Here is a 25,027-nt window from a genome sequence, read left to right as displayed (position 1 = left end):
CTGTTGACCATGATTTTTTCGTAGTTTTTGCGGTTATCATTCGCCTCGAACCAATCGAAACACTTTCCTCTTAAATAAATTCCCCTGGAACTCGTGTACACTCCAATCGAAACCGTCTTTCTGTCAGTTTCTTTTTGGACGTCCACCAGCCGGGCATTATTTCCATGAAGTCCATCACGACAAGAGCGCTGTTCGCCTACTCGTTGGTATTTACGAACGCCTGTAGTATGGCGTTCAAGCTGGATCTGGGATTTCTTAAGTTGGGCACCTCCCTCTTTGGTTTCGACAGCCAGGGAAGAGAAACGAACCTTGCCACCAATAAAGTGATGGACCCTGATACCTTTAGGGATTTGGTAAGTTGGTTTGTACTTTGATCAAAGGGGGTTTGAGGAAAGTTCGATTCCTAATTTGTCTGGGCTAGTTAGCGGATTTGTTAGCCGTATTTGTTAAAATACCAATAGTGGCTCGATGTTAGTGTAGATACAATTTTGGATAGTACGCGGTGTAGATACAACAATGAAAATGTGGCCCTACGTGAAATTACGAGTGGTTACTCACTTAAGACCAAATTTGTACAACTGATTACTGCTTATTAAATATTTCCATTGATTCCGGATGATTTATAATGATTCTCCATGATTTTTACTGATTCTCTGTTATTTATAATGATTGCCCATGCTTTACTTAATTCCCCATATGATTTATATAATTACCCATGATTTATACTGATTCCCCATGATTTATATACTAATTACCTATAATTTATATTAATTCCTCCTGATTTATATAATTCACCGTGATTTATATAATTCCCTCATGATTTATATACTGATTCCCCATCATCCCATGAATTATACTGATTCCCCATGGTTTATACTGATTCTCCATGATTTATACTGATTCCCCATGATTTATACTGATCACCCCATGATTTATATACTGACTCCCCATCATCCCATGATTTATATACTGACTCCCCATCATCCCATGATTTATATACTGACTCCCCATCATCCCATGATTTATATACTGATTCCACACGATTTAAACTGATTCCGTAAGATTTATACTGATTCCCCATGATTTATTATAATTCCACACGATTTAAACTGATTCCCCATGATTTATAATAATTCCACACGATTTAAACTGATTCCCCACGATTTATATACTATGATTATCCATAATTTGTATTGAATCCTCCTGATTTATATACTGATTCCCCATCATCCCATGAAATATACTGATTCCCCATGATTTATACTGATTCTCCATGATTTATACTGATTCTCCATGATTTATACTGATTCCCCATGATTTTACTGATTCCCCATGATTTCTACTGATTCCCCATGATCTATATAATTCCCCATGATTTATATACTGATTCCCCATCATCCCATGAATTATACGGATTCCCTATGATTTAAATACTAGTTCCCCATCATCCCATGAATTATACTGATTCCCCAGATTTATACAGATTCCCCATGATTTATACTGATTTCCCGTTATTTTTAATGGTTGCCCATGATTTATACTGATTTCCCATGAATTATAACGAATTATAATGTTGGTTATAATTTGATTACGTTTGAATATCACATGCTTATTACTAATTACCAGTTATTAATGGTGAATTATACTGATTACCAGTTATTAATGGTGAATTATACTGATTACCAGTGACTACTGGTGAAATATACTGATTACCAGTGACTACTGGGGAATTCTACTGATTACCAGTGAATTACACTTATTATAACAGTGATTACTGGTGAATTCTACTGATTACCAGTGATTACTATTGAATTCTATATATTACCAGTGATTACTATTGAATTCTATACATTACCAGTGATTACTATTGAATTCTATATATTACCAGTGATTACTATTGAATTATATACGTTACCAGTGATTACTATTGAATTCTATATATTACCAGTGATTACTGGTGAATTCTACTGATTATCAGTGATTACTGGTGAATTCTACTGATTAACAGCGATTTATAGGGAACTCAACTGATTAACAGTGATTTCTAGGTAGCTCTACTGATTAACAGTGATTACTAATGAATACTACTGATTTTTGTTTTCCTTAAAAAAGCAAATGATTACGTAATTTAAATAAATCAAACATTTGTACACCTGGCAACTTACGTGAATAATACACCGCAAATTCTTCGCGGTTATTTGAAAAGCAAAAGGCATGGAAAGTTTTCGTGGCCATTTTTAAAGAGTATTGGCTTAGTTAAGGCACGAAGGATATCTTCACGAATATTCGTGACAAAATAATTTTGTATTTTGCCACTAGTTTTGAAATTTATCATAAAAGTTAAAACTCTCTTTAGAGTAAAAACCACTTATCTCTTGTTACCGGGTTCTTTCTTTCAGGTGATTTTTTTGTTTAAATTTCGAATTAAAAACATCAATATTTTATCATGTAAATTTAATTTAATATATGACGTACCCGAACAGTGCATTGATTTTCATAATTTGTTATTATTTATTCTCTATTGTAAAATTTTATACTTCGAAAGATTTCAATGGCTTTGAAAACCGGATTAATAATATTTTGTTGCCATTTGATTTTGAAAAGGAAAAATAACCCATTCACTTACTGTAATTGGTTTTGCATGAAAGAGCCTTGAAAGTGCGTCACTTACATCGTGTAGTTATTTATCTAGCATTTGTTTTCCCCTTTTAACTGGAATTGACGCGAGGGGAAAGACACTCATTATTTTTACACGTCGGGTTTTTCCTCGAATCTTATACTTTGAACTTAATTGATACTGTTGTTCTTTAAAGCCCGCTATGGTCTTCAGTCGGGGATACCCCATCGAAGAACACGATGTTGAGACCAAGGACGGGTACATTCTGGGGATTAAGCGGATACCGCATGGTATCAAGAACGAACCTCTCACAGAGGGAGACAAAAGACCGGCCATTTACTTGCACCATGGCCTCTTGAGTTCCGGTTGCGACTGGGTTATGAACGGACCCAATCAGAGTTTAGCTTACATCTTGGCTGACAACGGCTACGATGTTTGGATTGGTAATTTCTTTTTCAAGGTGAAGCGCCAAGTTTTTCCAAATAAGGTCTTATTTACGTTTTAAAAGTTGACCAAGGTCCTAATTAAGATTAAAATCATTTATGTTAAGTTACTTCTTAAGACCTAAATTCTCCATAGTTATTTCGGTTTCTAAATTGGTATTTAATAGGAACACCCTAGGCACCCTATTACATAGGTTGATATGGTTGCTCGTGCTGCTGGGGTGGCGGATTGGTTAGCGCTTTAATCGACTCGTAGCAAGAGGAGCCGGGTTCGATCCTAAATTGTGGCACTCGGTGAAAACTCGGAACTACTCCTTCTGCGTTGAGTTTGCACGTTATCTCCCCACTGGTTTAAGGGGTTTTCCCCCGAGTTCTTCCCGGGTAATTATGCCAATTTGTATAATCTAATTATTAAATTAATTCAATTAATGAAAGTAGTTTTGCCTACTATGAGATAGTATACCAAATGTGGTCGACCTAAGTTGAAAACTGTAGATTCCTATGGCGGACAAACATATATATACAAACCAACAAACAAACATTCATCTTTATATATTAGATTACTAGCTGAGAAGCCCGGCCGCCGGCCGGGCTTTCAGCTAGTTGAGTAAATTGGGGTTTAGAAAACGGGAACAAAATGCACTTTACTTTAAATATGCAAATTAAATTACTTTTAAATAGTAAATAGGAATTTTTTAAATTGCAAACGTTTAATAGTGCAGAATATCTTATCTTGTAATATTAACATATATTTGATTTCTTTGATTTGTTTAAGATTTAATTATGATAAAGCGTTTTTGTACACAATATTTTTAGTTTCTCCGAGTAAGTATGTACAGGTTATTTGCAGCTCCAACTCTTGAGCACGCCACATAAAGCATGGGTTTCCCGCAGTTTTAAGTGACTGCCCTTGCGCTTTATTAATTGTCATTGCGAAGCTAAGATTGATTGGAAATAGACCATTCTATAAAAGATTGAGTTCGGGGGTGGGGAAAGGAAAACTGTTTTTGCAAGAATGATTTACATCGACCTTAGTATGTATTCTCCTTGTGTTTTACTCTTATATATCGATGGTCGCAGAGTAATTTAACAAAGAGTAAATATTCAATATTTACCTTCGAGATTTGATGACAACTATAAAAATACGCGCTGTTATTCATCGGTTAATTAAACGTAAAATTGTTAAAATTACCAAATATAAGATAATAAAAACTATTTTTAAATGACGTTTAGTTTAAAAAAATCTTTATAAAATCACTAAGCCTAATTATAGCTCGGAAGACTTTTGGCTGAGAAATATAAAAGTACCGGTAACTTCTTAATATTGTTTTGTGAAATTGGCCGTGTGTGACGTCGAAAAAACAGTTTTTTAGACGCGTACGAATCTTTTATAGAAAGGTCTATTGCAGGCGTTTAAAATCAAATGGCATATCGGTTGGTATTATGGGTATGCGTGGAATGAATACGGGCCGGGCAAAGGTGTCTGCGTGACACGGATAGAGAGGGGAAGGGGTGGGCTGAGAAAAGAGAACGAACGCGACCGAAAAGGGTCGAAGGTCGTGCCATGCAGCAGCTAAGTGAGGCAATTAGAGCCAGAGCTATAAACTCCCGTGTCTCTTAATACCCGCGTCTCTTGACAGCGTGAGGTCAGGGGTTTCGGTCTTGCGGTCACCGGTTATTGGTCCCGTGGTCAAAAACTACGAAGGTTAGCAATCTCAAGACGCCCATATATCCTGACGGCAGGGGCCACAATGACACAGGCCAAATTTCGTGCGAATCGGACATATATCTTGGGCGTGCATAGAAGGTAACAAACCAATATATATACATATATATATACAAACATCAGATTTTATTTATATAGAAACATCAGATTTTATTTATATAGAAACATCAGATTTTATTTATATAGAAACATCAGATTTTATTTATATAGAAACATCAGATTTTATTTATATAGAAACATCAGATTTTATTTATATAGAAACATCAGATTTTATTTATATAGAAACATCAGATTTTATTTATATAGAAACATCAGATTTTATTTATATAGAAACATCAGATTTTATTTATATAGAAACATCAGATTTTATTTATATAGAAACATCAGATTTTATTTATATAGAAACATCAGATTTTATTTATATAGAAACATCAGATTTTATTTATATAGAAACATCAGATTTTATTTATATAGAAACATCAGATTTTATTTATATAGAAACATCAGATTTTATTTATATAGAAACATCAGATTTTATTTATATAGAAACATCAGATTTTATTTATATAGAAACATCAGATTTTATTTATATAGAAACATCAGATTTTATTTATATAGAAACATCAGATTTTATTTATATAGAAACATCAGATTTTATTTATATAGAAACATCAGATTTTATTTATATAGAAACATCAGATTTTATTTATATAGAAACATCAGATTTTATTTATATAGAAACATCAGATTTTATTTATATAGAAACATCAGATTTTATTTATATAGAAACATCAGATTTTATTTATATAGAAACATCAGATTTTATTTATATAGAAACATCAGATTTTATTTATATAGAAACATCAGATTTTATTTATATAGAAACATCAGATTTTATTTATATAGAAACATCAGATTTTATTTATATAGAAACATCAGATTTTATTTATATAGAAACATCAGATTTTATTTATATAGATGGGCGCGAGAATCGTTTGGCAGTAAGACAGAAAGGAGTAGCTTTGACTGACAATTAATAGAATTATCAACGGAAATTTAATATAAAACAACCCCTGTAGCACATGAAGTCGCTTTAGGGTCGGGGTACGGTCGAAAAGTCGCTTTATAGTCGACGACCAAATGCCGATCTAAAAACGTCCGAACGTTTCGACCATAGAAATAGAAATTCGACTGTGAAACTTTGCGATTTAATAAAACAAATTGAAATATTTTTAAAATAACTTCCTTTCGGTATTATATTTTTTCTAAAAAGATTATATATTCAATCTGAGATTGTTTCCTTATTAAAAATATCTCAGCTCAAGTAGGTTACATTCGTATAGCTAAATATCTTAGGCTAGGATATTATTATTTATTTATTCGTCACGTTTACCAAGCCCCAAGAAAATTTAGAACTCTGTACTCTAGATTCAAGAGCTTTCCGATTGACGGAAATAAACTCATTGTTTCGCTCCCTTTCATGGGACTTGACCAACTACATACATGTATATAGCTATTTATATAGCTATATTTGCGGTTTTATATGGTCATTTTCAGTCACTTAGGATATCAAAAAGTAAGTCGTTCCGACGTAATAATACAGTACATGCTAAGTCGGGATAACGTCGTTTCGGAGTCGGTTCTTAGGTCTATTAAAAGGCGGTAAAGAGTCGACGTTTTGTAGTCGGCCGACCCTTTTACCCCTAGGACATTTGGACCCTAAATCCAAAGGTCGGCCGACTTTAGTGTTTAGTACCTTTTGCCGACGTCGGCCCGACTCTAATTTGCTACAGGGGAACTCTTTATTGACACTTAGACAAATCAGGATTGGTTAGCTCTACAGGTAGCGAGTAGCCTTAGTCCTGATAAAAAGGTATAAAAGGTGTTGCAAAGTAGGACTACTACCATATGTAACATAATTACTAATAATTATGCCACTGTACCTTTATTCCATTCAAAAATCTTCACTAACGGTTTGTTTCACCACGAACTAGTAAAAAGGTGGACTACGTTTGATTTTAACCTTTTTATTCATCCTTGTAATTTTGGGAGTCACACTATTGGCTAGTAACATATTTCACTTAAAAACAACAACATCCACTTCTTGTACAATAAAAGTTTTTATTTTTAAAAATAAAAACTTTTATTGTACAAGAAGTGTATGTTGTTGTTTTTAAGTGATTTTATGTACAAGTGTCTTTATTAATTTTAATTTTAAGTAACATATTTATTTAAGCCAATGGAAAACCTCGAAATTGAGAAGGAATTTTTTGTGTCGGAATTTTAGTCAGCCCAATGTAGCTTTATTGAAATTTATAAACTCGCTCGGTTTGTGCGGATGAAGTTAAATAATGAGTAATTTAGAAAAATAAAAGGTTGGGGAAAATGACCAATAAGTGATCGCTTTCCGAAAATGGAACAAGTCGTCGAAGTGGGACATTTCATCAGCGTCATTAAAACCCATACCAAGCCTAGAAGAGTTAGGCCTAGGCTCAAAGGAATCTGCAAAGACTCCAACCTTGTAGATGCCCCAAAAAAGCTCAACCTGAATTTCAATGATTTTTTCCAATAAACCTGCTTCTTTTATTTGACCTTGCAAATTTATTTTAGAACCTGAGTCACCGAAAACTTAATTAATTTGCACTTGACACTATATTGTAGTTCATTTTAGCTCCTAAGCCTTGGTTGCTCAAACCGGTTTGTTTACTAAAATAATGGCCGTCGGTTTATCAGACGTTGAGCTAATTGTGCGACGGCATAATCGGCATTTGAGGTTCGATGACGTCAAATATGACATCAAATATGACGTCAAATATTACGTAGGGTACGGATGACGCAATATCTGTGAAACAAACCGTAAGTGAAGAAATAGAGCTAGTGGCATACTTATGAGTAATTATGTTACATATGCTACTACTACAAGTTCCACTTCTATCGAAATATATATATTTTATATATAACTAAAAAGCTACTCGACAATAAAGATGTCGTAGAACGTATTTTCCCAACATATCTAAAAAACAACACTATTTGGGTAAGAGCGCTCAAATTAGGGAAATACCACTATTAACAATGAAATACGTAGTACCAAGAATGTATTTATTTATACCTAGGATAACTAAATACATTCTTGGTAGTACCATGCAATTAAGTAATCGAACCAAAGGAATAAAATTGACAAGTTGGCCTAGGGTTAATGTACAATATCTGGATAAAAAAGTAAGTTTATACTCAAAAAAATGTAAAAACAACACCATCACTCTTCGGACTTTATTTATTCACGCCTCGAAAACAAGGTGGCCCGTTAGAATTAATGTTTCATGCACTTCCATAGGGCATTCCACTCTAAGTGAGTCGGTTACTCTATGGAGGTAACTTCTCAACTATTAGAGTGGTTAAGCAGAGCACTCTAGAAGTTTGAACAATAACGTCGGAGTCACGTGAACATTTTTGACGTTTTACTTTCCCGTTTGTAGTTCGGAGTAGAATATTTGACAACTTCAAAACGATACCATATTTCTGTCGAGCTTACATATATATATTAATAGTGTTTAAATAAAAATACTGATAATTATAATTTTCCAACTCAACAAATCGAGACAGAGTTATTATTTATCGTAAATAATAGTTTCAATTGAAATACGCCTAGGCCTTGTACAATTAAGAAGAATTTGGAGAAATTGTGTGAGTATACGCCTATATTAAAAGGTGGGTAAAAATTCCAACCCACCCCGCGATATTTGAATTTATATGAAAACGAATTTCCTGTCTTAAGTAGCTCTTTATTTCGGTTTAAAATCACCTGCGGTTCAGACGACGTGAATCGAAATAGCAGTTTCTTATTGGTATTTCATATAAAATACAGTGTTGCTAGGTGGGTCGGAATTTTTATCCACCTTTTAATATAGACGTATACAAAGAGATAATTTAGCGGTACACCCGGGCACACGAAAAAAACAAATAATTGTATTTCGACAATACTCATACCAATACATAACGCCTGTTTTAGTATTGTTCAAACGAAGTTTTTAATTCTTCGTGTACCCTGGTTTAGCGAAAGGTGTGCAATTTGTTAAAATTCGATTTTAAACAATGTTTTTTCCTCGAACGTCGAGGTACTCCCGACGTTGTTTTTCAAACTTCAAGAGCCCTTTGCTTAACCTATCTAATATCCGAACAAGGTGAAAGCGATGCCGGCGGAATCACACTATCGTATAATTTCGTTACTTATAAGTAGGCAAACGAAATAAAAAGGCCAAAACTCCGCGTCTACGTATCTTGTTAACTTGTTTGACCAAGAATGTATTTAAAGATACTTAGGGAAAATTACTATCCGCGGGCATGGTTATATTAGTTTTAGGGAACTAATGAGAAACCGAGCTGATTTGATTTTTTTTTAAACGGGAAGGAGCTAACTCTTACTTGTATTTACCCAATTTGCGTATTTTTTTTTCAAAATTTACCTGAATTTTCCCAATGTACATTTTATTTTAATATAATTTATTTTTTAATATTTATTAAATTTTCAAACCATGAAATCTGTAGGTTTTAAATTATTAAAAACATTTTTTGTTGCCATGGCAAAACTGAAGTCAGTCGAATTTTTTCGTTTTGGGAAATTTCAAGTTACACAATCAAATATTTTTCATCGAGTATTCGAGACGAGTAGTATTGAAGTCGAGTCGAGTAATCGAGTGCTTGATTAAGGGCAAACTTTCACTTATTCGAGTCGAGTAACTAATAAAACCCCTCGAGTAATGTTTTATTATCGAGTACTTGATTAGGACCTGGTTTTATTCAAGTAATTATGAAATTAAATTTAAAAGGAGTATAAAGTAACTTTTAATGCTGAAAAATATTCCTCTAATTCAAATGAACCACAGTTTCCACAACTTTGGAGGTACCCGTTTATTTCCCCCCAAAAATTCGTAAAAACCCCTCTTTGAACTTTGAAGCAACGAGGATAGAAAAAACAAATACTCGATGAGTTTAGAGAGCAGCTTATTCGAGTAATCGGGTACCCGAATATGCAATTTTTGGTACTCGGTAATAGACGAGAATTCTCAAATTACTTATTCGAGGTCGAGTTCGAGTAATCGCACAGCCTTACTATTGGCTCGTGCTACTGGTTAAAGTTTGGCGCTTTTCATTAAATTTCGCAAGTACCACAAAGGATATATTCACGGTAACGGAGAATATGTAACAGCACCTTGTTCACCTCGTGATTCCCGTAAGAAAATCCACGCCCCTTTCCTCCTGTACGATCGCAGGTTCGCACTCCGTGTAGGCGGAGATTATCTCCCGGAATAATGAAAACAGAGGCTTCATTTTGGCTATATATTCTCTGTTAACACGAATACTTGGTACTATGTTGACTAAAAGCAAAACCTTTGATGACTTAATAGGTAACGCTAGAGGAAATACTTATTCGAAAAGACACGTAAAATACTCGCAATACGATCCAGAATTTTGGCAGTTTTCGTAAGTTCCCAGTAGCCTAGGGCAACGGTGGTTACTCTCGTGGCTAATGACGGGTACTAAATTTTAGATGGGACCACATCGCTTTGAAAGACCTACCAGCAGCTATCGATTACATATTGGAAAAGACTGGCCAAGAACAACTCTTTTACGTTGGTCATTCTATGGGTACCACCATTGGATTCGCCTTACTCTCGGAAATGCCAGAGTACAACAAAAAGGTTTTTGAAATAATTGATATACATAGGACAATGAGTCTATAATATATATCTTACGAGAGAGGTATACCACGAGGCTATTAAAATGAAACATTTGCCTGCGGCGCGGGGGCACTCGAAGAATAAGGTCCCCCAAAACACGTTTCGTGGGAGGGCCCCAGAGATTTTAGTTACCCCACTGTACAGAATCTAATGACCGTGGTTTTAATAATGGATTTTCCCGCGTGTATCATACCCCTTGAGCAGAACCGTTTTATCCAATGGCACCTAGGAGCAACAAACACCGCACCCCACACAAGGAGAACGCAACTCGTCAAACGTCGTGCATTTTCTTGCGTACAGTTTTCATTGGTTAGACGCTTTAGTGCCTGCTGCCGTCGGAAGGGGAAAAATCGGAAATTGTCTTCCCCCTTTCCGTAAAACTTTCTGCGTAAAGGCTCGTCCAATGAAATTTGTACACAACACTGCGTTAGTGTGTTTAGAGGTCAGCTGCGTTCTCCTTGTGTTTGTTGCTCCAAGATGGCACTGTGCCCATGGTCTAAGATGGTTTGAAGGGGTCTACGAAGGCTCAAAGGGGCCTACGATGGTTTGAAGGGGTCTACGAAGGCTCAAAGGGGCCTACGATGGTTTGAAGGGGTCTACGAAGGCTCGAAGGGGCCTACGAAAGTTTATTTGTATAAAAAATTTCAAGAAAAAAAATGTCATCTTAGAAATAGGGCCTACAAAGGTCTTAGTGCCCAGGGCCTACGAAGGTCTTAAAATGGCACTGCACCGGAGCATGCAAAAATTACTAACTGGCCAGGTGGGAAGTTTGGCAAAATTCCCTGGAGCCACGATGAAATTGGCTTTAAAGGCTGTCGCGGAGTTATTAATGGGTAACCGGTAGTTTGAATAGCGGATTGGGGTTCCGAGGGTAATGGGCCTACCTGCCTAAAACGTCTCTAATCCGCCCTGATCCTTAGGTATGTGAACTTGTTTGTAAATCATATTTTCCCTCACTAATAGTTTTAGAAAATCAATATACGGTGTATTTCGTCTTACTCTATTTGAAAAATGTCTCTCGTAGAAGGTGTATTATACTTCTGATGAAATTAGGCTGAAAAAAATATGTGGTGTTTTAGATAAAGGCTTTCATCGCCTTAGCTCCAGTGGCGACGGTGGGTTACATAACCAGTCCAGTAAGAATATTAGCACCTTTCGCCCACGACTTAGCCGTAAGTACTTGATATTTTGGCTTTTATAAACAAGAGCGTTCAAGGTTTGACCGTTTTCTTTCAGTTTGTATTAGTTATGATGGGCCAAAATGAATTTCTACCCAATACCGCTTTGACCCACCTCTTTTCGGATGTGGTATGCGCTCAAGATCCAGGACGGGAAGTATGCCATAACATCATGTTCCTGTTTGGCGGCGTTGATTCGAAGCAATTTAACGAGGTACCTTTTGGGCTGTGTGCTATTTCGAAAGTGTTCAATCTTATTTATAATTACGTTTCACATAACTGTGTCATATTTACTGTTTTCGTGTTAATCGTTTACCCAGAACTAATGTCTTAGTCACGTGACGTAAAGGGGGAAGCTACCTTAATTCGACCCGAATTTCCCAAACGATTCTGCGGAACCCGAGGGGCTAACCACTGTCAGATGGCCTGTACACAGATTACGCGTACTCAACACTGAAAAAGGTACAGACTGTAAAGATTACGCGTAATCTCATTAGTACAGTCAAAGGTAGGGCTTGTACACCGATTACGCGGAGTGACTAACCCCTCAATGTAACCTCTCCAATGCGTAGATCATCTTAGAAGGGAGTATATTATAGTGTATCATCTAATCACATATATCTGTCACCATGGCTAATTGGCGCTAGTTACGCTCATTTTCAATTTAGAATATAGTCCCTTTATGTTGGGTATTTTTCTCTTTAGAGGTGCTTATCGTTTATATGACGTCAATTCAATGTCACTCCAATAACTAGTAGTAGTTATTCGGACTAACTGACACAATTATGGAACGTAATTATACACTTATGCTCTAATAAGGCATATCCCTGTTGTTCCAGAGTCGACTGTCCGTATACGCTCATCATTCTCCAGCTGGAACCTCCACTAGGGCTGTCTTGCATTACGCCCAGGTAAGCAATTGACCAACTCAAAGTTAGGGACTGATCAAGAAGGGCTCACTCGTCGTAACGCGTCGGTTGCTCGGATTAGGTGGAACAGAAAAGTAAAAAACTCGAACTGCGCAGGCGCGTTCTACGTCACAAGATGTCGAGTTGTCGCTCCCTCCTAGCTCCTGACGGAGCCACGGCTACACCCTCCTCTCCCTCTCTCTCTCTCTATCGGCAGCTTGTGACGTCAAGACCGTGGCGTCGGTATGAGCCAACCTTATTCGTAACTTGCTCCTGGGTGTTTCCTGGTAACGCGTTCAGGTCGGCCATGACATTAAGATGCCCACGGAATTATTTCTTAAGATCGTATGGTGTTTGGCCTCGTGGTCTTTGACGTGAAACGATGTCATGGCGGCCGTTTCAAGGCGAGACCTGGCTACGACGTACACCAATGACCCGGTAGTGTTGTAAACATTTTTACGAACCTCAGGGACTTATATGAATTCTCTTAGGCTATAGTATCCCGAGAGTTCCGCAAATTCGACTTTGGCCAGAAGGAAAACATGCGAGTATACGACCAAGACTCGCCTCCGAAATACGTGGTGGAGAAAATAACCACCCCGATCGCCCTGATGTGGAGTCAGAGAGACGATTTGGCCGATCCAACGGACGTGGCCCTCCTCAAGCCCCGAATCAAGAACCTCATCGAATCGTACGAAGTTCCGTACCCTCCTTTCACCCACGTGGATTTCGTGTATGGCGTCGACGCCAATAAGTACGTCTATGATAAAATCCTGTCCATATTGGCTACAGCCTAGACGGCGCTGTAATTCGTACTACCAATTAGCTTGGTTATTTTTATCATTTGTTGAATTAAATTGGTCGTTTTTATTATAAATGTTGCATTTTTTTATTTATAATGAGCGGTTGGGGTCGGAAAAACAATCCAATTTTACACAACTAATTAATTTCAATTAATTCCTTTCAATTTTGATCGAAACTACTGCTTTTGATCAAATTGTTAAAAATCAATTTTGAAAAAAAAATTTATTTCAAAATATTTTTATATTCATTTTTAAAAATTTTAAATTTTGATCTATTAATTTGAATTTTGATCATCCAAATGGCAGGGCTTCCACAAATTGTTTACGGTATACGTCTTATTTTGAAGGCCGCTAGCATCGGTTGGGATTCTAACCTGGGTCACTTGCGTGGCAACGGAGTGTTCAATCATACTTAATACTCAGTAGAGAAACTCAGGAATACGAAACCGATTGGATGTAAGCCAAAACTAAAATTAATTTGGGTGGAAAGGAAAACATTCGTGCAGGACGTGAATCGAATCTGTTTCTATTGCATAGTTTTCTAGATAAGATCGTAACGGATCGACCGAGAATCTAACCCAGGTCTTTTGATTAGGGGTAGGTACATTTGTTCGAATTTCAATCGTCCGAACGGTGGAACAAGTGTTCGAATTTCATTCGTCCGAACGGTGGAACAAGTGTTCGAATTTCATTCGTCCGAACCGCCGAAATAACAACTGTTTCAATTGTTCGAATTGGACAACTTGTTTGTTTCACCTGTCCGAATTCTGTCGCTAAATTAGTATTTCTTATTGCTGTTTTTTTGGTCCGAATTTTTTTTTAGTGCAAGAATTATAAATAAAAAACTACATTGTAAATATCGTTAGTATTTAAAATAGCAAATGTGGGAATTGCGTTGAATGTTGTGGATATTTTAGGTGAGGTGAGGTGAGGTTAGGTTAGGTTAGGTTAGGTTCAAGTTAATGTTACTATTTTCTTATATTAACAAAATTTAAAAAACAACCAATTCCTAATGTTCGAAAAAACGGACAAACGATTATTCGAACAAATGAAATTCACCAGTAAAGTTAACATAAGTTGAACGACTAAATCACCAACAAAGGTTGTGATAAATTTTTCGGGCAAATGAAATACGTTTTCGGACATACGATCCTGTTTTCCGGCATTCGGACAAATGATCATTCGGACATTTGTACCACCGTTCGGACGAATGAAATTAGAACAAATGTACCCAAATCTTTGATTAACAGGGTAGTGTTTTACGACCGAGCCACCGTCACCTCGCTCGAGACTAAGAAATTTAAAAGCATAAGAACTAATTTAATATAAGTGAAAAATAAACTTAATCTTGGGTGGTAAAAGAATATTACGGATGTTTTCGAAAAATCTAACATAAAACGGAATCTAGACAGGGATAGCAACGTTTTATAAGGTCGCGTGAACAGTTACCCTTGCGCGTTTCAGATCGCTTCGGGGTTTACATTCTTTCGAATGACCTTGACGGCCCTGCGAATCGAGTACGGCCGACTATTTCAGCTAATACGAAGTAGGACGCAAACGGACAGTGAGGGGGTACCTCTTTTAGGCTGATTTTCCCGTCCGGTTAGAGATACAATGTCCATGCTATAATAATATTAATAATCAGCTAGGCTAATACCCAAGGCACCACCTTAGGCCCAAGTCATCAAGCGACTTATAATGCCTTAAACAGATGGCCGGGATACAATGCGTAGGAGGGAGGTGGCCAGCCTTTCATGCCACGCGAGCCAACAGCTCCCTACACTATAGCAACTCTAAAATCGCAGAATGAAGCGGACGATCGTGAACTAGAGATAAAGCCCCGGATAAAACGGCCGGCCAGGTTTTGAGGATCCCTTTTACGTATTGTCAAAAGTGATAGCTCCTAAAGCAATGACTGAACCCGGCTGGCCATTTTATCTCTAGTCTGAGCACACTTTGGTTTTATATTCGGTTTTAGGGCTGTGCAAGGTATTTGTCACTATTCGACTCGACGAAATTATTTGGCTAAATTTCAGGTTTACGTACCTTGAAGCACCGACTGAAACTGAGTTTTCGGGTCCGTAAAAGGTAATTTTTAGGTATATTAAATTAAAAAGTATGCTTCGGAGAAACTGTGTTGCATTCGGGGCCAGTTGTAATTTATGTCCTATAATTCATTTTGCGAACCGACGACTCAACCTGAAAAAATATGCAACGCTAGTCGCGTACATGTAGGCGAAATTGTTATGAGGTGAACGCGCTCTTTGATATACGTCTACATGGGCGTAAAACTGTGCTTCCGCGTTAACTATGTTAAATGATCCGAACTGTATTTTTTGCCACATATACTCGACTTATGACCGGTTTTTTGAGATTGCGAAGTCTTAATGCACGGCAGTGTTCGTTTCAAATCAGTTTTAGCAGAAGCTTAAATTTTGGGGCGTAATTCCCCACGATTTATTAAAGCTAAATTTTCTAATTATTCCTATTGTTTTACCTGACTTTCTAATTTATTTCGACCATTTTTCAATTTCCCTGAGATTTCCAGGTATCCTTCTTTCCGACAAACTTGTCTGACAGTATTTCTTAAGCCCTTCCTTAACGGAACATTCAAGACAGGGAAAGGAATCGCGGTTTGAAAATTGTGAGGGGGAAGAAACGGTAGTAGAGCTATTAGTTCCCCATCAACCAAATGTAATAGCCCCAGTGGACATCGCTACCGATAAATTTTTATACCTCAGTAATCGACGCATCATTTACATATGTGGTCTCAGCCGTTTCCAAGAAATCAATTTCCCAAATTCAAGGGCCCCCGCGTCCCGCCATGGGTGTGTGTCAGAATTTATAGCCCGGGGTACCATTAAGATTAAAACCACACCACCGGAGGTCTATCATCATAATGTCCTATGCCAGCGTCCCCAAGCCCGGACAGGTGACCAATCCAGCATGCGTAGTAGTACCCTACTACTGATGGTCTCACCTTAGACGCAAGCCACTCAACCCAGCAGAAGGTGCAACAATGGGTGGACCAATTCTCACTTCGCACACAGCAGTTGGAATAAGAGCGGATCTGTAACAACTCCAGCCGACACCCTACCTACGTAGGTAAGGAGTCATACCCTTTGGAGAGAGCTCCTAAAGGGGAACGACGGGCACACAGCGGTCCACATAACCCGGCACCGCTGGCACTGTAGATCCCGGTGGACTCCAAAAGGCTGGGAGGACCACCGCCCCACAGCAGGCTACCCAATCCGTCGAGGCGGCCAGTTAGCACGGACCCTCTTCGTTAGCCTGAGCAGAAACTCAGTTTGCAGCCCCTTCCTGACCGAAGTCGGAGGTGGAGATAGGACCATTTGATCGAAGCTAACATCTCCCAGTGCGCCACCGCCCTTATGGGTTACAAGAGCCCGACCCAGACTCCCTGGTAAAGCCATCAGTTATTGCACACTCCGATCCATTAGAGGCCGACCGCAATGGGTATCGTAATCGAGATAAAATTTAATCACCCATAAATGGACGTATCGTTAAATTTGTAAACTCAGTGGTTCTAGTGCTCGGAATTGTTTATTCATTATTCACAAATTTTCCGATTTATTTAACAAACGTTGGTAAAAAGGATATCATTTTGATTTATTTAAATATGTTTTTTACGCAACGAAGCATTTATTTGGAAAAAAGTGGCATTTATTTAAATAATTGTTTGTTTTATTTAAATAATAGGCTTATTCACTCGCGATTATTCAAACATTTTATCATTTTTATTCAACTATTGGTTATTTAAATAAATATTATTTAAATAACGCCGGGCTTATTTTATTCATGGATAAAAATTAATCGAAATCCGAGCACTAGTGGTTGCCGATAAATCAAGTCCCCAAAATTACGGGTCCCCGAGCGCTTAAAGGCCTAGGTTTTCTTCTGCCTGTCACCCTTTAAATTAACTTAGTGGAGTACAAATACCCTGGTGGTAGGCCAACCGCTGAACATGTTGGCCTAATTTAAAGGGGGACAGGCAGAAGAAAACCTAGGCCTTTAAACAGGTATCAAGCCTCTGAAAGTTTTTGAGTTTTGCATGCCCCCTTTAATGCCCCCTAAGAAATTACGGGCCCCTGACAGAACCGTTTTAAAATTTAAATAATCATTACCCAAACTGATAGGTTTTACATACCTGGTTTTAGATATAAGAATGCGAAACGCAAACGCGTTAATTGTCATTATTTTTTACTTAAACCGATATTTTTGAGATACGTGATTTTGGAAATAGGGTGCAGTTATTCATATTTAAAGGCATACTTATGTATATTGATTGTCCTTGCACGCTAGGTTATGATAGAGTCGCAGAATATATTGAAAATAAATTTCCAAAACATTGTACGGCCGAAAAAAATGGGTTCAATATTATCGACAGGGACGGTAGTTTTCGTACGTCTGGCAACGCTGCCCTCTATAGCGATTTCGCGAAAGTGCATTGAGAGGGAGTTCCTAGCCAGAATAATTTATCTCTCTTCAGCCGAGGAACATAAATCCGCTGAGTTTTAAAAAATATATATATTCAATCAGCGCTAGCGCCATCTCTAATGCTGTCATTACACTACTACTACTACATTTCGGTCATAGAAATAGCGCTATATATACCAGTTTTGACCGCCGACGATAATTCTTGGTTCACTCGTGCGAAATCGCGTCACCCCCGGTTCGCTTATAGCCAAGGCTTAACGGCATTTCAAATTATGACCAGAATTTTGAAAATTCTAAAATGTATCCCAAAACAATTAGTTAATTATGTTTACTATGCATACCATAATATTATTTGACATTATTTAGAATTTTATTCACATTATTTTTCAATATACGAGCCATTTTACTTCCCTGCCTTGTCGTTTTGAAAGCGATTCTAAGCGAACCGACTTGGACGAGTTGTTTCCTGAACCATGGAGGAATAGTAGAGGAGGGAAAAGTAAAGAAGGCGCTAAATCCGACAGCGTAGTGCCAGTTCGAGGCGGAGAAAAAAGGGGGGAAAGTCGAGGTAAACTTTTTTTTTTTTTCAAAAATAAGAAAGACTTTATTGGTGTATATGGCAGCGGAGGCCTTCACACCATGTGCATCATACAGAATTAGACTACAAATTGAAAGTATATACAAACAGCGATAAGAAGATAAATACACAAATAGAGGTAAACTTTTTAAAGAATTCAAACACTAACCGGTAGATCGAGCCATCGCGCTGCCTGTGTTGGAATGTATGAAAACATGGAGGAATAGATAAAAGTCTACCTCGACATACCCCTCATTTCTACCTCCCCCGTTACGTGATTTCTGAAGAGGAACGTCAGTGCTTAGCCCAATCAGAACTATCAATACCACTCCAGGGCTATTCCTCTATGCCCGAACCAACACGAAGCAATTTCTCACGCTAGTTTTGAAAACTAGTTATCTAAAACCAAGTGATTTTAGGTGTAAGTGTGAACCGGGCTTTATATAAAATGTGGAATACGCAGTTGGTCGTGTACAGGGGTGGTTAGATCGTGTTAAGGCCCGTTAACCCAAAAATAAAGTTTCCCCTATAAGGTATCTTCTCCTGTACCAAAGATTTGCTCATCTTAATTGACTTGGACATTAGACGTTCTTTTCTTGACCTAGTCAATGTGTATAAAATCCTGAACACCCCAGGTCTTTTTACAGTTTAGTACTACGCCTGATAGGGTCACCCATGTCAGTTCCCAGAAGATTGATAGAGTCACCCATGGAATTTCCTAGAAGATTGATAGGGTCACCCATGGCAGTTCCAAGAAGATTGATAGAGTCACCGATGGAATTTCCTAGAAGATTGATAGGGTCACCCATGGAAGTTCCCAGAATATTAATAGGGTCACACATGGCATTTCCCAAAAGATTGATAGGGTAACCCATTGCAGTTCCCAGGAGATTGATAGGGTCACCCATTGTAGTTCCCAGGATATTGATAGGGTCAACCATGGCAGTTCCCAGAAGATTGATAGGGTCACCCATGGAAGTTCCCAGAAGATTGATAGGTTCATACATGGCAGTTCCAAGAATATTGATAGGGTAACCCATGGCAGTTCCCAAAATATTAATAGGGTCACCCATGGCAGTTCCCAAAAGATTGATAGGGTCACCCATGGAAGTTCCAAGAAGATTGCCCTGGTAACTGTAAAACCGATGTTAAAATGTTTTCTGTATTATTTCATACCGCAGTCTCTTGGAAGTCGCTCCCTGTGACTCTATCACGGAAGGCTGGCTTATGTGCAGAAAAACATATAATCAATAAAACAAAATAATTAAGATAAAAAAATAATACAATAAAGAACATATTTTATGAATCGACATTGAAAAAGAGGGACAATTTTTATTTATATATTTATTTATTTATTTATTGATCAATGAAGGCCTGCCAATCCGATAAGCCGACTTATGCGCCGACTCGCAGGTACATATAGTAGGCAGTTACAGTACAAAATAATAATATAATAAAGACAAAATTCAGAATATAGTAAATTAAAGTAATACTGAAAAGATATGGTAAATATACATAAAATAAGAGATTACAAAGTGGTTTGCAGGTGGACACTTAAAGCGGAACGAAATTTGGCGTAGTTAATAATTGGGATAAAAGAGGTGTGCAAATACAATTTTTTGGGGATCGAATCGAATATCAAATATTTTTTTCAAAGCACGGCAAATACCAAATCGAATATTTATAAAGTCGAATAATTTGGTCGAATATTTGTAGGGCAAAAATTTAGGCCAGTTAACTGATCAAATACCAAATAGTATTTCGAATATCAAATTATTCGATGTATTTGGTTTTCAAATAGTCAAATAGTTTGCATATTTGTCAAAAAAAAGTAATTGAAATCACCAAATATAGTGTTCCCTGGGCGAACTTTGTTCTAAGCGATACTGTATAACATGTTATTTATCAAAATGAGTTTCCTGATCTTAACCTACAAAAATATAGTGCTTATCAACTTATCTTAAATATTTTAATTGAGTTCCATGGCAAAATAATAATAATAATAATTAACTAGGCTAATACCCTAGGTACTACTCCAGGACCAAGTCTTCTAGCGACTTTTAACCTTTAGTAACTACTAACTACAATTAAAATCACACATGCTATATACTTCATAGTTTGCAAACACTTAATTAAAATTTCAAGTTTTTAAATATATGTAAAACGCGAAGGAGCAGATCTTTTGTTACAAATTAAAAAATTGCATTTATATTAATTTTAAATCAATAATTATTAATTTGGTTAACTCAAAAATTCTAAACAGAAAAATCCATAAAGTTACTTACTTCAACTTTCCTCCCGGTTTTTAGTTTTGTTTTGGGCTTGGTTGTAGCTAACTTCCTGATTACCCCTAATGAAGTAAACGGTAACCAGCCTAGTGAAGTTCGCTGGCGGTTTTCTAATTAGGTTAATTGCTAACAGTATGGGAATTGATAACGAAGAATCTCGATAGAAATATAAAAAGACATTTAATACACTTGCAATTAGAATGTAACATACAAAATACAAATCATTTGAGTTTAAAAGGTAGGCCTGAAGAGTGTAAGCTAAGTTACGGTTTAATATTACTGCCTAACTATACATCGCGTTAAAACCCTATGGTTACGTAACCCCAACTTATTACTCAGAGCTCTGGTTAGCTAAACTCGAATCAACTTAACTTACAACGTCTTATTAAGCGACTATGAGCTGATATAGCGGTATAGAGATTAATTAGTCTTACGTAGTTTCTTAAACGTATCGAAACGATAACTACGTTGATGATAAGACCCAGCGCACTTAGTGAGACTATTAGGCACCTTAGTGGAACGAATCCGTGCTTCTCTTTGCGGGTGGGTTTGACTTAATGAATAGTACTTATCTCATCCTTATGGCTCGTGACCTCTGCAGTTCCGAGGTTGTGATGACACGTAGCGAATGCGGCACAGGATCGGGTAGCTTTACGGCATGTTGGCACTGAGGTCGCGAACACACGTCCGTACTAATAATCCGACACACGTTACTTATTTGGGAACGCGGTCCATAACTGTTTTCAACCGTTCTTTAATTATAGTTAATAAGGGAAATCACTTCGGAGTCAGCTCTGGTAACTGAATAGATTTGCATGCTACTCGATCAGGAACGAATCTGATTTTTCAAAATGTGACAAGGTCTTTCGTTTCTTGGCTTTTTCCACACCGGATATTAGTTCGCCTACGTCACTGGTTTTTACAGTCTTTTCAATATGTTCCAGCACGTATGGGCACGTGGAAAGTTTTCGGGGAAACACGCGAGTTTTATAATATGCCTAAGAATACAATAGGGTACACTTGTACCCAAGAAAGCCTATCCTTCGAGATTCTTCGCTGAAAGAATTGGGAAAGTCCAAGTGACGACCACTAGGCTGGCGACGTTTTCCATTGAAGTAAACAAGTTCGCCTAGACCCAAAGCTAACTGCACTATCATATAGAAGAATGTATTAATAATTCGTCACATGGTTTACGTTTTAGACTCAATTTTAGTTTTACTTTGCTATTCTAGAAAATTCAATAACAAAAGAGAACACGCGAGTAATCTAGCCAATAGGCGCTAGAATAAACAGCTTCTGCCTCTCTCTAAGAAGTTTTAATACAAACGGTATGGATAATGGACGTGCAAGCTACTCTTTATATGGTACTTGGCGCTGCGGCCTGAAGAGAGGTGCCAGAAATAAGGACTAATTCGGAATTTTCACTGCACTCTCCTGGGATGGCCTTGAAACTCAACAAATTAGAAAATGACCCGCGGTTATTCGACCAGTTTGCAAACTATTTGAAAATACCAAATACATTTTCCCTATCTTTTCGAATATTCGACTATTTGATCAAAAAATTCGATTGTTCGCGAACTTTTCCAAGCGCTATTCGATTCGACGAATCGAATATTCGATTTGGTATTCGATTCGATTTGGTATTCGATCGAATTATTTGGTCTGACCAAATATTTTGCACACCCCTAGGGATAATGTTTTGTGCGAGAGCATTCCAGTCACTCATAACGGAGTGGGAGAAACAATTTAACCGTCGAGTGGTTCTCGTACGGGGTTTGACTAGCTTGGTGGAATGACCACTGGTTCGAGAACCTGTGTCGAGGGAAAAGTAGAACGAAAATCCCAGAACCAAGTTATTGTGGAAAATTTGTGCAAAAGGCATAGGTTGTAGAGTTTGTGACGAGTCACAACAGGTTGGATTTTAAGAGCCGGTGCACGAGCGGGTGCTGGTAGGGCCGAGACTTGGTTGGCCAATTTAGATAATTGGTTCTGGGCTTTTTGAAGCGATTTTTGGTCAGTCTCCAAGTAAGGGGACCAAACTGGAGAACAATAGTCAAAAATGGGTAGTACTAGGGAATTGTAGAGAGATTTGACCAGCTGAGGCGGACCAGCCCTGCAACTGCACGGACACGTTTGGCTACCTTGCTGGTGTGTGTGGAAAGTTTGAGAGAAAGGTCAACCTAAACACCAAGGTCCCGTCATTGATATTATAAACAAAGTTGGGATTCTTATGCCCTAGGTGGAGGACGGAGCATTTAGTCCTCCGAAAAGAGGAGGATGAGAGCTATGAGGATTGCGTCAGGTAGATAATTCATGACGACATTAAAGAGCACGGTACCCAGGACCGAACCTTGAGGAACCCCTTTACCCACGGCACTCCAGTCAGACGACACCACATTTAGGACGACCCGTTGCTTCTGACCGTTTAAGTAGTTCGCTATAAAGGCGAGGGCATCCTCAGTAATTCCCGCATCATGTAGGGATTCAAGGAAGGCAGCGTGGGAAATCGAGATCGCATTGGGAAAAAGAGCGGGATATGATTAGGTATAGGGGAAGGGAAAAAACATTCACAAGTGATTTTAGTAAGAATGGGTGAACGCCATCTGGACCCGGCGATTTGGTGGCTTTTAACGTAGAGAGTAGACGAGTTAAGCCCGAAGGTTCACAAGAGAAATGAGTTAGGCATGCTTGTGTAATGTGTGTGGATAGCCTTAGAGTATGTGGGTAAAGTACTAGAGCCTTGGGTGCTGACTGTACTGGAAAAAAAACCATTCAGAATGGAAGCAGCCTCCTAAGTGGTGGCAGTGAAAGTGCTATCTGGTTTCTTGAGCCTTTGGGTTACTTTGGATACTGTTAGCTAAGTTATGTTACGTTCCGGCAGTGAGAAGTGTGGGCATTTGCGAGCCTGGCAATATCTTTCGTGTACCGAGGACAGAGCTGGTTGGGGGACATACCGCTTTTTAGCTAGCAATAGCTTAGATCATGCAGGATTTTTGAATGCCCGACTAGGAATAGTACGCAAGTTTGGTTTAAGGGGAGTCGGTGGCCAATACCGGTTTGCAGAATCTGGAGCATTTCAGACTACGTCTCAAAGAAGCTAGGAGCAGTAAGGGCCAGGGACCAGTCCACACCGGAAAGGTAGTTGGTAAAGGCTTCATAGTGACCTTTAAAAAAGTTAGGTCTAGGAACAAAGGTAGCACGGGCGCCCTGTAGTTGAATTTTAAACAAAATTGTAGCATCGTTACTACGTCCCAAGACTGCGAGCATCTCTGGGGCGGAAACAAGGTTTGATCGGAAGACAGGATTAGGTCGAGAACATTGTCGTTCTGGTAGAGGCCGCCGTTACGAGTGGGAAAATTGATAAGCGGATAAAATCCGTTGTCCGTAACGCAATCCAAAAAAGGCTTTGGTAGGTTGACAGGCCAAAGAAGCCGGCGATTGGGAACTCCAATCAATATGCGGGGGTAGTTAAAGTCGCTGACAATGATCAAGCGGTATCCCTTTCTTGTACAATATTGAACAACACGCGACATAAGGGACTAAGGGTGGTCAGCAGCTCATGGTTATAATATTGAGGGTTATTGGACCGGTAAACTACAACGAACAGGGCTATAACTGAAGGTGAGGTATTATCGGACAGTAAAACCATTAGAATATCCAAGCCTTCTGAACTAGGGTTAAACAGTTGCAAGTTAATATCACTGAAAGTTACGATCCTTGAGGATTGGGAATTAACAACATAAAGGGCAACACTACGATAGGGGCTGGAACCCCTGTCAGACCGGAATAAAGAGTAATTGAATATAGTGTGTTCGCTGTCCAAATGGTTATCACTCCAAAGAGTCTCAGTGATGGCTATACAGATTGGATAATTCAATTGAGCGAGTGTAGTGGGGTTACGGGTGAGAGTGCATAGTTGGGAAGGAAAGTCTTAACCAATGGGTTAAGGGGTATGATGTGCGGAGAGGCAGTTTCACTATTGGTGCAGTTTACTCCGATGATAAAGTCACAGCTCCGAATAGTTAATGGGATTACAGTATGTACATTATTTACAACGGGGAAGGGGACAGTTAGTTTTTTGAACTGAGGTGGGAGCGTTGTTGGAAGGTTTCTCTAGAGCTCGGCTAAAAACCTTTCCATTACGGATGCATAGGTCCCTTTCTCCATCATTCTGACGTTTCCTAAGTTCAGTGATTGCCAGTCGGTAGGCAAGTCGTTGGACCGGAAAGCGGTCAATCGAACATGAGAATGCGACCGTGCTGTCCTTGGCTTTTAAGGATTTTACACCAGA

At 38.2% G+C, this 25,027-nt stretch overlaps 1 protein-coding gene across 1 annotated transcript; it reads left to right on the top strand.

Annotated features, from left to right (window-relative positions):
• Window positions 1-149: 149 nt before the first annotated feature.
• LOC149952669 (gastric triacylglycerol lipase-like) lies at window positions 150-13,467 on the top strand. Its single transcript, XM_090170222.1, has 8 exons — window positions 150-353; window positions 2,814-3,060; window positions 10,192-10,267; window positions 10,335-10,485; window positions 11,604-11,696; window positions 11,761-11,916; window positions 12,542-12,613; window positions 13,102-13,467. Exons 1-8 carry the CDS (start codon window positions 165-167, stop codon window positions 13,405-13,407), a joined length of 1,290 nt encoding a protein of 429 aa, XP_090026348.1. The 5' UTR covers window positions 150-164; the 3' UTR covers window positions 13,408-13,467.
• The last annotated feature ends 11,560 nt before the right edge of the window (window positions 13,468-25,027 follow it).

This window comes from Leiobunum rupestre, chromosome 3, assembly GCF_980474605.1.
Source record: "Leiobunum rupestre chromosome 3, qqLeiRupe1.1.hap1, whole genome shotgun sequence".
NCBI lineage: Eukaryota > Metazoa > Arthropoda > Arachnida > Opiliones > Sclerosomatidae > Leiobunum > Leiobunum rupestre.
This window is presented reverse-complemented; position numbering and strand designations above follow the sequence as displayed.